Genomic DNA, 15,752 nt, shown 5'->3' with positions numbered 1-15,752 from the left:
AGTAGAGAGTAGAGAGAAAGTAGAGAGGGTAGAGAGAGTAGACAGAAAGAGTAGAGAGAGAAAGAGTAGAGAGAGAGAAAGAGTAGAGAGAGTGGAGAGAGAAAGAGTAGAGTGGAGAGAAAGAGTAGAGAGAGTAGAGAGTAGAGAGAAAGAAAGAGTAGAGAAAGAGTAGAGAGGGAAAGAGTAGAGAAAGAGTAGAGAGAGAGAGGGGAAGAGTAGAGAGAGAGTAGAGTAGAGAGTAGAGAGAGAGTAGAGAGAGAGAGAGGGGAAGAGTAGAGAGAGAAAGTAGAGAGAGTAAAGAGAGGGGAAGAGTAGAGAGAAAGAGTAGAGAAAGAGTAGAGAAAGAGGGGAAGAGTAGAGAGAGGGGGGAAGAGTAGAGAGAAAGAGTAGAGAAAGAGTAGAGAGAAAGAGTAGAGAAAGAGTAGAGAAAGAGGGGAAGAGTAGAGAGAGAGGGGAAGAGTAGAGAGAGAGGGGAAGAGTAGAGAGAGAGGGGAAGAGTAGAGAGAGAGGGGAAGAGTAGAGAGTAGAGTAGAGAGAGAAAGTAGAGAGAGAGAGTAGAGAGAGAGTAGAGAGAGAGAGTAGAGAGAGAGTAGAGAGAAAGAGAGTAGAGAGAGAAAATAGGAAGAGAGGATAGAGGGAAATGACAACAGCCATGTTTACCACGAGTGAATTCACTATCTACAAAAAACATTTTTTAGGAGGATGGGAGCTTCGTTCTCTTTATGTATTTTTCTGTTGACAATCCTGAAATGAGATGGGACACAGTGATAGAGGGGAGATGACAGTATGACATTGGTGGAGGGGTTGGCATTCTGAAGGTCATGTGTGTTGGGAAACTGCAACACTGCCTCTGTTTCAATACAACACAACTCCTCCTGAAGAGCTGTTAGGTAGGGTTTTGCTCCAGCCCTACACTTGAACACACGATTCAGTTAGACAAGGGCCTCAGGAGAAGCTGTTTCTTTAAATCAGCTGCGTTAGAACAGGGTTGGAAACAAATCTTGCAGGAGGGTTGTTCTCCAGGAGTAATGTTAACCAATTGCCATTCATAATTTAACTCATTACACTCCAGTTCACTACAGAAGAAGTAAATTGACTCTGGACTGATCCATTGTCAATCTGTAGTTTAAATCAGGGTTAGTTGATGTCGACTCACTATAAAGGTCGGACTCATCCAGGATCTCTGATTTGATGATCTCCTCGATGACATCCTCCAAGGTGACCAATCCCAGCACCTCGTAGAAGGGATCCCCCTCCCCCTCGCTGTTCACTTTCTGAACGATGGCCAGGTGAGATTTACCTGGAAGGGTGAACACCAGAGAGAGTCAATGCCAGAACCCACAACACCAAGAAGCAGAAAATACCCAGACCCAGTGTTTCCCAGTGAGACTGTGACGAGACCAAGATCAGTCAGTACTTGGGTTAATCAGTCAGTCAGTACTGGGGTCAGTCAATCAGTCAGTACTGGGGTCAGTCAGTCAGTACTGTGGTCAGTTAATCAGTCAGTCAGTACTGTGGTCAGTTAATCAGTCAGTCAGTACTGGGGTCAGTCAATCAGTCAGTCAGTACTGGGGTCAGTCCTTCTGTAGCTCAGTTGGTAGAGCATGGCGCTTGTAACACCAGGGTAGTAGTGGGTTCGATCCCCGGGACCACCCATACGTAGAATGTATGCACACATGACTGTAAGTCGCTTTGGATAAAAGCGTCTGCTAAATGGCATATATTATATTATTATTAGTCAGTCAGTACTGTGTTCAGTTAATCAGTCAGTCAGTACTGGGGTCAGTCCATCAGTCAGTACTGGGGTCAGTTCATCAGTCAGTCCGTCAGTACAGGGGTCAGTTAACCAGTCAGGCAGTACGGGGGTCAATCAGTCAGTCAGTACTGGGGTCAATCAGTCAGTCAGTCAGTCAGTACTGGTGTCAATCAGTCAGTCAGTACTGGGGTCAGTCAGTCAGTCAGTACTGGAGTCAGTCAGTACTGGGGTCGGTCAGTCAGTCAGTACTGGGGTCAGTTCATCAGTCAGTCAGTCCGTCAGTACAGGGGTCAGTTAAACAGTCAGTCAGTACTGGTGTCAGTCAGTCAGTACTGGGGTAAATCAGTAAGTCAGTACTGGAGTCAGTCAGTCAGTACTGGGGTCAGTCTGTCAGTCAGTACTGGGGTCAATCAGTCAGTCAGTCAGTACTGGGGTCAGTCTGTACTGGGGTCAATCAGTCAGTCAGTCAGTAATGGGGTCAATCAGTCAGTCAATCAGTACTGGGGTCAATCAGTCAGTCAGTCAGTACTGGGGTCAGTCTGTACTGGGGTCAATCAGTCAGTCAGTCAGTAATGGAGTCAATCAGTACTGGGGTCAATCAGTCAGTCAATCAGTACTTGGGTCAGTCAGTCAGTACTGGAGTCAGTCAATCAGTACTGGGGTCAATCAGTCAGTCAGTCAGTCAGTACTGGGGTCAGTCTGTACTGGGGTCAATCAGTCAGTCAGTCAGTAATGGGGTCAATCAGTCAGTCAATCAGTACTGGGGTCAATCAGTCAGTCAGTCAGTCAGTACTGGGGTCAGTCTGTACTGGGGTCAATCAGTCAGTCAGTCAGTAATGGGGTCAATCAGTCAGTCAATCAGTACTGGGGTCAATCAGTCAGTCAATCAGTACTTGGGTCAGTCAGTCAGTACTGGAGTCAGTCAGACAGTACTGGGGTCAGTCAGTACTGGAGTCAGTCAATCAGTACTGGGGTCAGTCAATCAGTCAGTACTGAGGTCAGTAAGTACTGGGGTCAATCAGTCAGTCAGTCAGTACTGGGGTCAGTCAATCAGTCAGTACTGGGGTCAGTCAGTACTGGGGTCAGTCAATCAGTCAGTACTGGGGTCAGTCAGTACTGGGGTCAATCAGTGAGTCAATCAGTACTGGGGTCAGTCTGTCAGTCAGTACTGGGGTCAATCAGTCAGTCAGTCAGTACTGGGGTCAATCAGTCAGTCAGTCAGTCAGTCAGTCAGTCAGTCAGTCAGTCAGTCAGTCAGTCAGTCAGTAATGGGGTCAATCAGTCAGTCAATCAGTACTGGGGTCAATCAGTCAGTCAGTCAGTACTGGGGTCAATCAGTCAGTCAGTCAGTACTGGGGTCAGTCTGTACTGGGGTCAATCAGTCAGTCAGTCAGTAATGGGGTCAATCAGTCAGTCAGTCAGTACTGGAGTCAGTCAGTCAGTCAGTACTGGGGTCAGTCAGTCTGTCAGTACTGGGGTCAGTCAGTCAGTACTGGGGTCAGTCAGTACTGGGGTCAGTTCATCAATCAGTCAGTCCGTCAGTACAGGGGTCAGTTAAACAGTCAGTCAGTACTGGGGTCAGTTAGTCAGTCAGTACTGGGGTAAATCAGTCAGTCAGTACTGGGGTCAGTCAGTCAGTACTGGGGTCAGTCAGTCAGTCAGTCAGTACTGGGGTCAGTCAGTCAGTCAGTCAGTACTGGGGTCAATCAGTCAGTCAGTCAGTACTGGGGTCAATCAGTCAGTCAGTCAGTCAGAAGCTGCTTCGTAAAATCAGATGTGTTATGACAGGTTTGGAAACAAATCCTACCGGAGGGTTGTTCTCCAGGAGTAGTGTTAACCAATTGTCAGTCAGTCAGTCAGTACTGGGGTCAGTTCATCAGTCAGTCAGTACTGGGGGTCAGTTCATCAGTCAGTCAGTCTGTCAGTACATGGATCAGTTAAACAGTCAGTCAGTACTGGGGTCAATCAGTCAGTACTGGGGTCAATAAGTCAGTACTGGGGTCAGTTAATCAGTAAGTCAGTACTGGGGTCAATCAGTTAGTCAGTACTGGGGTCAGTTCATCAGTCCGTCAGTACTGGGGTCAGTTCATCAGTCAGTCAGTCAGTACTGGGGTCAATCAGACAGTCAGTCACTACTGGGGTCAATCAGTCAGTCAGTCAGTACTGGGATCAATCAGTCAGTCAGTCAGTCAGTACTGGGGTCAGTCAGTCAGTACTGGGGACAGTCAGTCAGTACTGGGGTCAATCAGTCAGTCAGTACTGGGGTCAGTTAAACAGTCAGTCAGTACGGGGGTCAATCAGACAGTCAGTCTCTACTGGGGTCAATCAGTCAGTCAGTCAGTACTGGGATCAATCAGTCAGTCAGTCAGTACTGGGGTCAGTCAGTCAGTACTGGGGACAGTCAGTCAGTACTGGGGTCAATCAGTCAGTCAGTACTGGGGTCAATCAGTCAGTACTGGGATCAGTCAGTCAGTACCGGGGCCAGTTCATCAGTCAGTCAGTACTGGGGTCAGTTAATCAGTCAGTACTGTAGTCAGTCAGTCAGTCAGTGGGTCAATCAGCTGGAGTCGATGGTGTTGTGAAATATCTGAATATTGAGAGGAGTTCCTGGGTGTTAGGGTACTGGAGGTAGTCTACTTAAGTGTACTGTATATAGTAAGTCACATATCACCCCCCCCTCTCTGGTTCTTCCCCCAGTCCTCCTCTCTTTAAGCTCTAAATCCATACAAGAAAGGGGGATGGGATAGAGAGACAGAAGGGGGTAATCCATCTCCTGGTTTACTATTTCTCCTCTCCGCTCTTATCCTCTCTCCGCTCTTATCCTGCTCTCTCCGCTCTTATCCTCCTCTCCGCTCTTATCCTCCTCTCCGCTCTTATCCTCCTCTCTCCGCTCTTATCCTCCTCTCTCCGCTCTTACCCTCCTCTCTCCGCTCTTACCCTCCTCTCTCCGCTCTTATCCTCCTCTCTCCGCTCTTATCCTCCTCTCTCCGCTCTTATCTTCCTCTCCGCTCTTATCTTCCTCTTATCCTCTCCGCTCTTATCCTCCTCTCCGCTCTTTTCCTCCTCTCCATGCTCTTATCCTCCTCTCTCCGCTCTTATCCTCCTCTCCGCTCTTATCCTCCTCTTATCCTCCTCTCCACTCTTATCCTCCTCTCTCTGCTCGTATCCTCCTCTCTCCGCTCTTATCCTCCTCTCTTATCCTCCTCTCTCCGCTCTTATCCTTCTCTTATCCTCCTCTCCACTTTTATCCTCCTCTCCGCTCTTATCTTCCTCTTATCCTCCTCTCTGCTCTTATCCTCCTCTCCGCTCTTATGCTCTTCTTATCCTCCTCTCTGCTCTTATCCTCTTATCCTTCTCTTATCCTCCTCTCCTCTCCACTCTTAGCATCCTCTCCACTCTTAGCCTCCTCTCTCCGCTCTTATCCTCCTCTCCGCTCTTAACCTCCTCGTATCCTCCTCTCCGCTCTTATCCTCCTCTCCGCTCTTATCCTCCTCTCCGCTCTTATCCTCCTCTTATCCTCCTCTCCGCTCTTATCCTCCTCTCCGCTCTTATCCTCCTCTCCGCTCTTATCTTCCTCTTATCCTCCTCTCCGCTCTTATCCTCCTCTCCACTCTTATCCCCCTCTCTCCGCTCTTATCCTCCTCTCCGCTCTTATCTTCCTCTTATCCTCCTCTCCGCTCTTATCCCCCTCTCCGCTCTTATCCTCCTCTCCGCTCTTATCCTCCTCTCCTCTCTTATCCTCCTCTCCGCTCTTACCCTCCTCTCTTATCCTCCTCTCCGCTCTTACCCTTCTCGTATCCTCCTCTCCGCTCTTACCCTTCTCGTATCCTCCTCTCCGCTCTTATCCTTCTCATATCCTCCTCTCCGCTCTTATCCTTCTCTTATCCTCCTCTCCACTCTTATCCTCCTCTCCGCTCTTATCCTCCTCTCCGCTCTTATCCTCCTCTCCGCTCTTATCCTCCTCTCCGCTCTTATCCTCCTCTCCGCTCTTATCCTCCTCTCCGCTCTTATCCTCCTCTCCGCTCTTATCCTCCTCTCCGCTCTTATGCTCCTCTCCGCTCTTATGCTCCTCTCTCCGCTCTTATGCTCCTCTCTCCGCTCTTATGCTCCTCTCTCCGCTCTTATGCTCCTCTTATCCTCCTCTCCGCTCTTATCCTCCTCTCTCCGCTCTTATCCTCCTCTCTCCGCTCTTATCCTCCTCTCTCCGCTCTTATGCTCCTCTTATCCTCCTCCCCGCTCTTATCCTCTCTACACACTGTTCTGTGTATTTTACAAGCTCTGTCACACATATAATATTGAGTGTGATATACCCTATTGAATTTTCAGCCTGCACGTAAAGGGACAGCGAACACACAGTGGGAATTGATTGGCTGAGTCAGTCAACCTAACACACACACACATATACTGTATACCTTCCCACTGACAACACAGCTGACATCTCAAACACTGCTGTCACCCTCCAGCCAATAAAGAAGAGAGTAGACACACACCAGTGGGTCAGAAGAGTGAGGTCACACGGTGATTATAGTCACAGCGATGATCTGAATGCGTGGTTGTTAGGCTCAGTCAGTGTCGTCCATCTTTGATCTCTGACTGTCTGTAGTGTGAAGATCAGCACTGTCCTGTCACTATCCCTCCACTAGGTCACCATGTTGTCTAACCGCAGATACAAGGCTACTTCAACAACTAACCCTTAACCCTCACCCGTACCTTGTCCCCAACCTTACTCATGTGTTAATGTTGGGATGGAACAAAAGTCTGCATATCCTGTGGGTCTGCAGGACCAGGTGGGGCACTTTACTGTTAGCACCACAGGCACTTTGGCAGCAGCAGCAGCTTGGTCTACAGCTGAGACCCCAGCTCCAGACTGACAGTTCAGCTGTTCCCAACAGATCCAGTCAACCCACTGGTCACCCAGAGAGTGGGTGACCCTCTTTACAATAAGGCCTAGGCTATATATATATATATAAACAGTTATGACAGCTGGTGACATCTGTTATTCTTCACACCCTCTCAATGATACAAACTGTAGTTTGGGTCAGCTAACTGGCAAGGCATATAGTTAGCAACCTAGGTTGTGTTATAAGCATGCAAAATCAAAAGACTTGATGTTGATAACATGCGTTACAACATTTGAGTGAGGGGTTACAACAGCCTAGCTATCCTAGCCCCTGGATAGCCCTAAGACTGAGAGACGATAGCAGCCCTAAGAGTGAATGACGATAGCAGCCCTAAGAGTGAATGACGATAGCAGCCCTAAGACTGAGTGACGATAGCAGCCCTAAGACTGAGAGACGATAGCAGCCCTAAGACTGAATGACGATAGCAGCCCTAAGAGTGAATGACGATAGCAGCCCTAAGACTGAGTGACGATAGCAGCCCTAAGAGTGAGTGACGATAGCAGCCCTAAGAGTGAGTGACGATAGCAGCCCTAAGACTGAGAGACGATAGCAGCCCTAAGACTGAGAGACGATAGCAGCCCTAAGACTGAGAGACGATAGCAGCCCTAAGAGTGAATGACGATAGCAGCCCTAAGAGTGAATGACGATAGCAGCCCTAAGACTGAGTGACGATAGCAGCCCTAAGACTGAGAGACGATAGCAGCCCTAAGACTGAATGACGATAGCAGCCCTAAGAGTGAATGACGATAGCAGCCCTAAGACTGAGTGACGATAGCAGCCCTAAGAGTGAGTGACGATAGCAGCCCTAAGAGTGAGTGACGATAGCAGCCCTAAGAGTGAGTGACGATAGCAGCCCTAAGACTGAGAGACGATAGCAGCCCTAAGACTGAATGACGATAGCAGCCCTAAGAGTGAGTGACGATAGCAGCCCTAAGACTGAGAGACGATAGCAGCCCTAAGACTGAGAGACGATAGCAGCCCTAAGACTGAGAGACGATAGCAGCCCTAAGACTGAGAGACGATAGCAGCCCTAAGACTGAGTGACGATAGCAGCCCTAAGACTGAGAGACGATAGCAGCCCTAAGACTGAGAGACGATAGCAGCCCTAAGAGTGAGTGACGATAGCAGCCCTAAGACTGAGAGACGATAGCAGCCCTAAGACTGAATGACGATAGCAGCCCTAAGAGTGAGTGACGATAGCAGCCCTAAGACTGAGAGACGATAGCAGCCCTAAGACTGAGAGACGATAGCAGCCCTAAGACTGAGAGACGATAGCAGCCCTAAGACTGAGAGACGATAGCAGCCCTAAGACTGAGAGACGATAGCAGCCCTAAGACTGAATGACGATAGCAGCCCTAAGACTGAATGACGATAGCAGCCCTAAGACTGAATGACGATAGCAGCCCTAAGACTGAATGACGATAGCAGCCCTAAGACTGAATGACGATAGCAGCCCTAAGACTGAATGACGATAGCAGCCCTAAGACTGAATGACGATAGCAGCCCTAAGACTGAATGACGATAGCAGCCCTAAGACTGAATGACGATAGCAGCCCTAAGACTGAATGACGATAGCAGCCCTAAGACTGAATGACGATAGCAGCCCTAAGACTGAATGACGATAGCAGCCCTAAGACTGAATGACGATAGCAGCCCTAAGAGTGAGTGACGATAGCAGCCCTAAGACTGAATGACGATAGCAGCCCTAAGAGTGAGAGACGATAGCAGCCCTAAGAGTGAGTGACGATAGCAGCCCTAAGAGTGAGTGACGATAGCAGCCCTAAGAGTGAGTGACGATAGCAGCCCTAAGAGTGAGTGACGATAGCAGCCCTAAGAGTGAGTGACGATAGCAGCCCTAAGACTGAGAGACGATAGCAGCCCTAAGACTGAATGACGATAGCAGCCCTAAGAGTGAGTGACGATAGCAGCCCTAAGACTGAGAGACGATAGCAGCCCTAAGACTGAGAGACGATAGCAGCCCTAAGACTGAGAGACGATAGCAGCCCTAAGACTGAGAGACGATAGCAGCCCTAAGAGTGAGTGACGATAGCAGCCCTAAGACTGAGAGACGATAGCAGCCCTAAGACTGAATGACGATAGCAGCCCTAAGAGTGAGTGACGATAGCAGCCCTAAGACTGAGAGACGATAGCAGCCCTAAGACTGAGAGACGATAGCAGCCCTAAGACTGAGAGACGATAGCAGCCCTAAGACTGAGAGACGATAGCAGCCCTAAGACTGAATGACGATAGCAGCCCTAAGACTGAATGACGATAGCAGCCCTAAGACTGAATGACGATAGCAGCCCTAAGACTGAATGACGATAGCAGCCCTAAGACTGAATGACGATAGCAGCCCTAAGACTGAATGACGATAGCAGCCCTAAGACTGAATGACGATAGCAGCCCTAAGACTGAATGACGATAGCAGCCCTAAGACTGAATGACGATAGCAGCCCTAAGACTGAATGACGATAGCAGCCCTAAGAGTGAGTGACGATAGCAGCCCTAAGACTGAATGACGATAGCAGCCCTAAGAGTGAGAGACGATAGCAGCCCTAAGAGTGAGTGACGATAGCAGCCCTAAGAGTGAGTGACGATAGCAGCCCTAAGAGTGAGTGACGATAGCAGCCCTAAGAGTGAGTGACGATAGCAGCCCTAAGAGTGAGTGACGATAGCAGCCCTAAGAGTGAGTGACGATAGCAGCCCTAAGAGTGAGTGACGATAGCAGCCCTAAGAGTGAGTGACGATAGCAGCCTAAGAGTGAGTGACGATAGCAGCCCTAAGAGTGAGAGACGATAGCAGCCCTAAGAGTGAGTGACGATAGCAGCCCTAAGAGTGAGTGACGATAGCAGCCCTAAGAGTGAGTGACGATAGCAGCCCTAAGAGTGAGTGACGATAGCAGCCCTAAGAGTGAGTGACGATAGCAGCCCTAAGAGTGAGTGACGATAGCAGCCCTAAGAGTGAGTGACGATAGCAGCCCTAAGAAGTGACGATAGCAGCCCTAAGAGGAGTGACGATAGCAGCCCTAAGAGTGAGTGACGATAGCAGCCCTAAGAGTGAGTGACGATAGCAGCCCTAAGAGTGAGTGACGATAGCAGCCCTAAGAGTGAGTGACGATAGCAGCCCTGAGACTGAGAGACGATAGCAGCCCTGAGAGTGAGAGACGATAGCAGCCCTGAGAGTGAGTGACGATAGCAGCCCTGAGAGTGAGTGACGATAGCAGCCCTGAGAGTGAGTGACGATAGCAGCCCTGAGAGTGAGTGACGATAGCAGCCCTGAGAGTGAGTGACGATAGCAGCCCTGAGAGTGAGACGATAGCAGCCCTGAGAGTGAGAGACGATAGCAGCCCTGAGAGTGAGAGACGATAGCAGCCCTGAGAGTGAGAGACGATAGCAGCCCTAAGAGTGAGAGACGATAGCAGCCCTAAGAGTGAGAGACGATAGCAGCCCTAAGAGTGAGAGACGATTGCAGCCCTAAGAGTGAGTGACGATAGCAGCCCTAAGAGTGAGTGACGATAGCAGCCCTAAGAGTGAGTGACGATAGCAGCCCTAAGAGTGAGTGACGATAGCAGCCCTAAGACTGAATGACGATAGCAGCCCTAAGACTGAGTGACGATAGCAGCCCTAAGACTGAGTGACGACAGCAGCCCTAAGAGTGAGGGACGACAGCAGCCCTAAGAGTGAGTGACGACAGCAGCCCTAAGAGTGAGTGACGATAGCAGCCCTAAGACAGAGACGATAGCAGCCCTAAGAGAGTGCCCGGTAGCAGCCTAAGACTGAGAGACGATAGCAGCCCTAAGACTGAGAGACGATAGCAGCCCTAAGAGTGAGTGAGACGATAGCAGCCCTAAGAGTGAGGCGATAGCAGCCCTAAGAGTGAGAGATGATAGCAGCCCTAAGAGTGAGAGACGATAGCAGCCCTAAGAGTGAGACGATAGCAGCCCTGAGACGATAGCAGCCCTAAGAGTGAGAGACTGATGAAGCAGCCCTAAGAGTGAGAGACGATAGCAGCCCTAAGAGTGAGAGACGATAGCAGCCCTGAGAGTGAGTGACGATAGCAGCCCTAAGACTGAGAGACGATAGCAGCCCTAAGACTGAGACGAGAGCAGCCCTGAGACTGAGAGACGATAGCAGCCCTGAGAGTGAGAGACGATAGCAGCCCTGAGAGTGAGAGACGATAGCAGCCCTGAGAGTGAGAGACGATAGCAGCCCTGAGAGTGAGTGACGATAGCAGCCCTAAGAGGGACGATGCAGCCCTGAGTGAGGCGATAGCAGCCCTAACAGTGAGACGATAGCAGCCCTAAGAGTGAGAGACGATAGCAGCCTAAGAGTGAGAGACAGATAGCAGCCCTAAGAGTGAGCAGCCCCTAAAGACGATAGCAGCCCTAAGAGTGAGAGACGATAGCAGCCCTAAGAGTGAGAGACGATAGCAGCCCTAAGAGTGAGAGACGATAGCAGCCCTAAGAGTGAGAGACGATAGCAGCCCTGAGAGTGAGAGACGATAGCCCCAGCCCTGAGTGAGAGACGATAGCAGCCCTGAGAGTGAGTGGCCCCGATAGCAGCCCTGAGACTGAGAGACGATAGCAGCCCTAAGACTGAGAGACGATAGCAGCCCTGAGAGTGAGAGACGATAGCAGCCCTGAGAGTGAGACGATAGCAGCCCTGGAGAGCCCTGAGAGTGAGACGATAGCAGCCCTGAGAGTGAGAGACGATAGCAGCCCTGAGAGTGAGAGACGACAGCAGCAGCCTAAAGACTGCAGAGAGACGATAGCAGCCCTAAGACTGAGAGACGATAGCAGCCCTAAGAGTGAGAGGCGATAGCAGCCCTGAGACTGAGAGACGATAGCAGCCCTGAGACTGAGAGACGATAGCAGCCCTGAGACTGAGAGACGATAGCAGCCTGAGAGTGAGAGACGATAGCAGCCCTGAGAGTGAGAGACGATAGCAGCCCTGAGAGTGAGAGACGATAGCAGCCCTGAGAGTGAGAGACGATAGCAGCCCTGAGTGAGAGACGATAGCAGCCCTGAGAGTGAGAGACGATAGCAGCCCTGAGAGGGAGAGGCGATAGCAACCCTAAGGTGAGAGACGATAGCAGCCCCTAAGACTGAGAGACGATAGCAGCCCCTAAGACTGAGAGACGATAGCAGCCCTATGACTGAGAGACGATAGCAGCCCTAAGACTGAGAGACGATAGCAGCCTGAGAGTAAGACTGAGAGAGGCGATAGCAGCCCTGAGAGTGAGAGACGATAGCAGCCCTGAGGTGAGTGACGATAGCAGCCCTAAGAGGGAGAGACGATAGCAGCCCTAAGAGTGAGAGACGATAGCAGCCCTAAGAGTGAGAGACGATAGCAGCCCTGAGTGTGAGTGACGATAGCAGCCCTAAGACTGAGAGACGATAGCAGCCCTAAGACTGAGAGGCGATAGCAGCCCTGAGACTGAGAGCGATAGCAGCCCTGAGACTGAGAGACGATAGCAGCCCTGAGAGTGAGAGACGATAGCAGCCCTGAGAGTGAGAGACGATAGCAGCCCTGAGAGTGAGAGAGACAATAGCAGCCCTAAGAGTGAGTGACGATAGCAGCCCTAAGAGTGAGACGATAGCAGCCCTAAGAGTGAGAGACGATAGCAGCCCTAAGAGTGAGACGCGATAGCAGCCCTAAGAGTGAGAGACGATAGCAGCCCTGAGTGAGTGACGATAGCAGCCCTGAGACTGAGAGACGATAGCAGCCCTAAGACTGAGACGATAGCAGCCCTGAGAGTGAGAGACGATAGCAGCCCTGAGAGTGAGAGACGATAGCAGCCCTGAGAGTGAGAGACGATAGCAGCCCTGAGAGTGAGAGACGATAGCAGCCCTGAAGTGAAGCGATAGCAGCCCTAAGACTGAGAGACGATAGCAGCCTGAGAGGGAGAGACGATAGCAGCCCTAAGACTGAGCAGCCTGAGAGTGGTGATAGCAGCCCTAAGACTGAGAGACGATAGCAGCCCTAAGACTGAGAGACGATAGCAGCCCTAAGACTGAGAGACGATAGCAGCCCTAAGAGTGAGAGACGATAGCAGCCCTGAGACGATGCAGCCCTGAGTGAAGCGATAGCAGCCCTGAGGTGAAGCGATAGCAGCCTTGGCCCTGAAAGTGAGAGACGATGGCAGCCCTGAGAGTGAGAAGACGATAGCAGCCCTAAGAGTGAGCCCTGAGGTGACGATAGCAGCCCTGAGACGGAGCCCTGAGGAACGATAGCAGCCCTGAGAGTGAGAGACGACAGCAGCCCTAAGACTGAGAAGACGATAGCAGCCCTAAGACTGAGAGACGATAGCAGCCCTATGACTGAGAGACGATAGCAGCCCTGAGAGTGAGAGACGATAGCAGCCCTGACTGAAGGCGATAGCAGCCCTAAGAGTGAGAGACGATAGCAGCCCTAAGACTGAGCCCTGGTGAGAGACGATAGCAGCCCTAAGAGTGAGTGACGATAGCAGCCCTAAGAGTGAGTGGCGATAGCAGCCCTAAGAAGTGAGTGACGATAGCAGCCCTAGAGGGACGACTTGGCCACGATAGCAGCCCTAAGACTGAGAGACGATAGCAGCCCTAAGAGTGAGAGACGATAGCAGCCCTAAGAGTGAGAGACGATAGCCCAGCTAAGAGTGAGAGACGATAGCAGCCCTGAGAGTGAGAAACGATAGCAACCCTGAGACTGAGAGACGATAGCAGCCCTAAGACTGAGAGACGATAGCAGCCCTGAAAGTGAGAGACGATAGCAGCCCTGAAGTGAGAGACGATAGCAGCCCTAAGAGTGAGAAGCGATAGCAGCCCTGAGTGAGGCGATAGCAGCCCTGAGAGTGAAGCGATAGCAGCCCTGAGAATGAGAGACGATAGCAGCCCTAAGACTGAGAGACGATAGCAGCCCTGAGAGTGAGACGATAGCAGCCCTAAGAGTTAGAAGCGATAGCAGCCCTGAGAGTGAGAGACGATAGCAGCCCTAAGAGTGAGAGATGATAGCAGCCCTAAGACAGAGACGATAGCAGCCCTGAGAGTGAAGACGATAGCAGCCCTAAGAGTGAGAGACGATAGCAGCCCTAAGAGTGAGAGCACGATAGCAGCCCTAAGAGTTAGAGACGATAGCAGCCCTGGTGAGAGATGATAGCAGCCCTGAGAGTGAGTGACGATAGCAGCCCTGAGAGTGAGTGTGATAGCAGCCCTGGTAGAACGATAGCAGCCCTAAGACTGGAGACGATAGCAGCCCTAAGACTGAGAGACGATAGCAGCCCTAAGACTGAGACGATAGCAGCCCTAAGACTGAGAAGACGATAGCAGCCCTAAGGTAGTGGCGATAGCAGCCCTGGTGAGAGGCGATGGCAGCCCTGAGAGTGAGAGGCGATAGCAGCCCTGAGAGTGAGCAGGTAGCAGCCTGAGAGTGAGAGGCGATAGCAGCCTAAGAGTGAGAAGCGATAGCAGCCCCACAAGAGTGAGAGACGATAGCAGCCCTGAGACTGAGAGACGATAGCAGCCTGAGAGTGAGAGACGATAGCAGCCCTGAGGTGAGAGACGATAGCAGCCCTGAGTGAGAGACGATAGCAGCCCTAAGACTGAGAGACGATAGCAGCCCTGAGAGTGAGAGACGATAGCAGCCCTGAGAGTGAAGGCGATAGCAGCCCTGAGAGTGAGAAGCGATAGCAGCCCTGAGAGTGAGAGACGATAGCAGCCCTGAGACTGAGAGACGATAGCAGCCCTGAGAGTGAGAGACGATAGCAGCCCTAAGAGTGAGAGACGATAGCAGCCCTGAGAGTGAGAGACGATAGCAGCCCTGAGAGTGAGAGACGATAGCAGCCCTGAGAGTGAGAGACGATAGCACCCCTAAGAGTGAGAGACGATAGCACCCCTAAGAGTGAGAGACGATAGCAGCCCTAAGAGTGAGAGACGATAGCAGCCCTGAGACTGAGAGACGATAGCAGCCCTGAGAGTGAGAGACGATAGCAGCCCTGAGAGTGAGAGACGATAGCAGCCCTGAGAGTGAGAGACGATAGCAGCCCTAAGACTGAGAGACGATAGCAGCCCTGAGAGTGAGAGACGATAGCAGCCCTGAGAGTGAGAGACGATAGCAGCCCTGAGAGTGAGAGACGATAGCAGCCCTAAGAGTGAGAGACGATAGCAGCCCTGAGAGTGAGAGATGATAGCAGCCCTGAGAGTGAGAGATGATAGCAGCCCTGAGAATGAGAGACGATAGCAGCCCTGAGAATGAGAGACGATAGCAGCCCTGAGAATGAGAGACGATAGCAGCCCTGAGAGTGAGAGACGATAGCAGCCCTAAGAGTTAGAGACGATAGCAGCCCTAAGAGTTAGAGACGATAGCAGCCCTGAGAGTGAGAGATGATAGCAGCCCTGAGAGTGAGTGACGATAGCAGCCCTGAGAGTGAGTGACGATAGCAGCCCTGAGAGTGAGAGACGATAGCAGCCCTAAGACTGAGACGATAGCAGCCCTAAGACTGAGAGACGATAGCAGCCCTAAGACTGAGAGACGATAGCAGCCCTAAGACTGAGAGACGATAGCAGCCCTAAGAGTGAGTGACGATAGCAGCCCTGAGAGTGAGAGACGATAGCAGCCCTGAGAGTGAGAGACGATAGCAGCCCTGAGAGTGAGACGATAGCAGCCCTGAGAGTGAGAGACGATAGCAGCCCTAAGAGTGAGAGACGATAGCAGCCCTAAGAGTGAGAGACGATAGCAGCCCTGAGACTGAGAGACGATAGCAGCCCTGAGAGTGAGAGACGATAGCAGCCCTGAGAGTGAGAGACGATAGCAGCCCTGAGAGTGAGAGACGATAGCAGCCCTAAGACTGAGAGACGATAGCAGCCCTGAGAGTGAGAGACGATAGCAGCCCTGAGAGTGAGAGACGATAGCAGCCCTGAGAGTGAGAGACGATAGCAGCCCTAAGAGTGAGAGACGATAGCAGCCCTGAGAGTGAGAGACGATAGCAGCCCTGAGAGTGAGAGATGATAGCAGCCCTGAGAGTGAGAGATGATAGCAGCCCTGAGAATGAGAGACGATAGCAGCCCTGAGAATGAGAGACGATAGCAGCCCTGAGAATGAGAGACGATAGCAGCCCTGAGA

At 51.2% G+C, this 15,752-nt stretch overlaps 1 protein-coding gene and 1 pseudogene across 1 annotated transcript in view; both read right to left on the bottom strand.

Annotated features, from left to right (window-relative positions):
* Positions 1 to 6,487, bottom strand: part of LOC124047714 (metal transporter CNNM4-like) — a 63,961-nt gene extending 57,474 nt beyond the window's left edge. Inside the window, exons 1-2 of the mRNA XM_046368017.1 lie at positions 6,484 to 6,487; positions 1,157 to 1,300 (exon numbers count right to left, since the gene is read on the bottom strand). Of these exons, the coding sequence (XP_046223973.1) occupies positions 1,157 to 1,300; positions 6,484 to 6,487 (148 nt within the window). The remainder of the gene's footprint in view (positions 1 to 1,156; positions 1,301 to 6,483) is intronic.
* Positions 6,488 to 13,962: 7,475 nt separating this feature from the next.
* The window catches only part of LOC124047713, a 32,058-nt pseudogene continuing 30,268 nt past the window's right edge, over positions 13,963 to 15,752 (bottom strand).

This window comes from Oncorhynchus gorbuscha, linkage group LG11 (genome assembly GCF_021184085.1).
Source record: "Oncorhynchus gorbuscha isolate QuinsamMale2020 ecotype Even-year linkage group LG11, OgorEven_v1.0, whole genome shotgun sequence".
Lineage (NCBI taxonomy): Eukaryota > Metazoa > Chordata > Actinopteri > Salmoniformes > Salmonidae > Oncorhynchus > Oncorhynchus gorbuscha.
The sequence above is the reverse complement of the archived record's forward strand: the minus strand, read 5'-3'. Positions and strand labels throughout refer to the sequence as shown.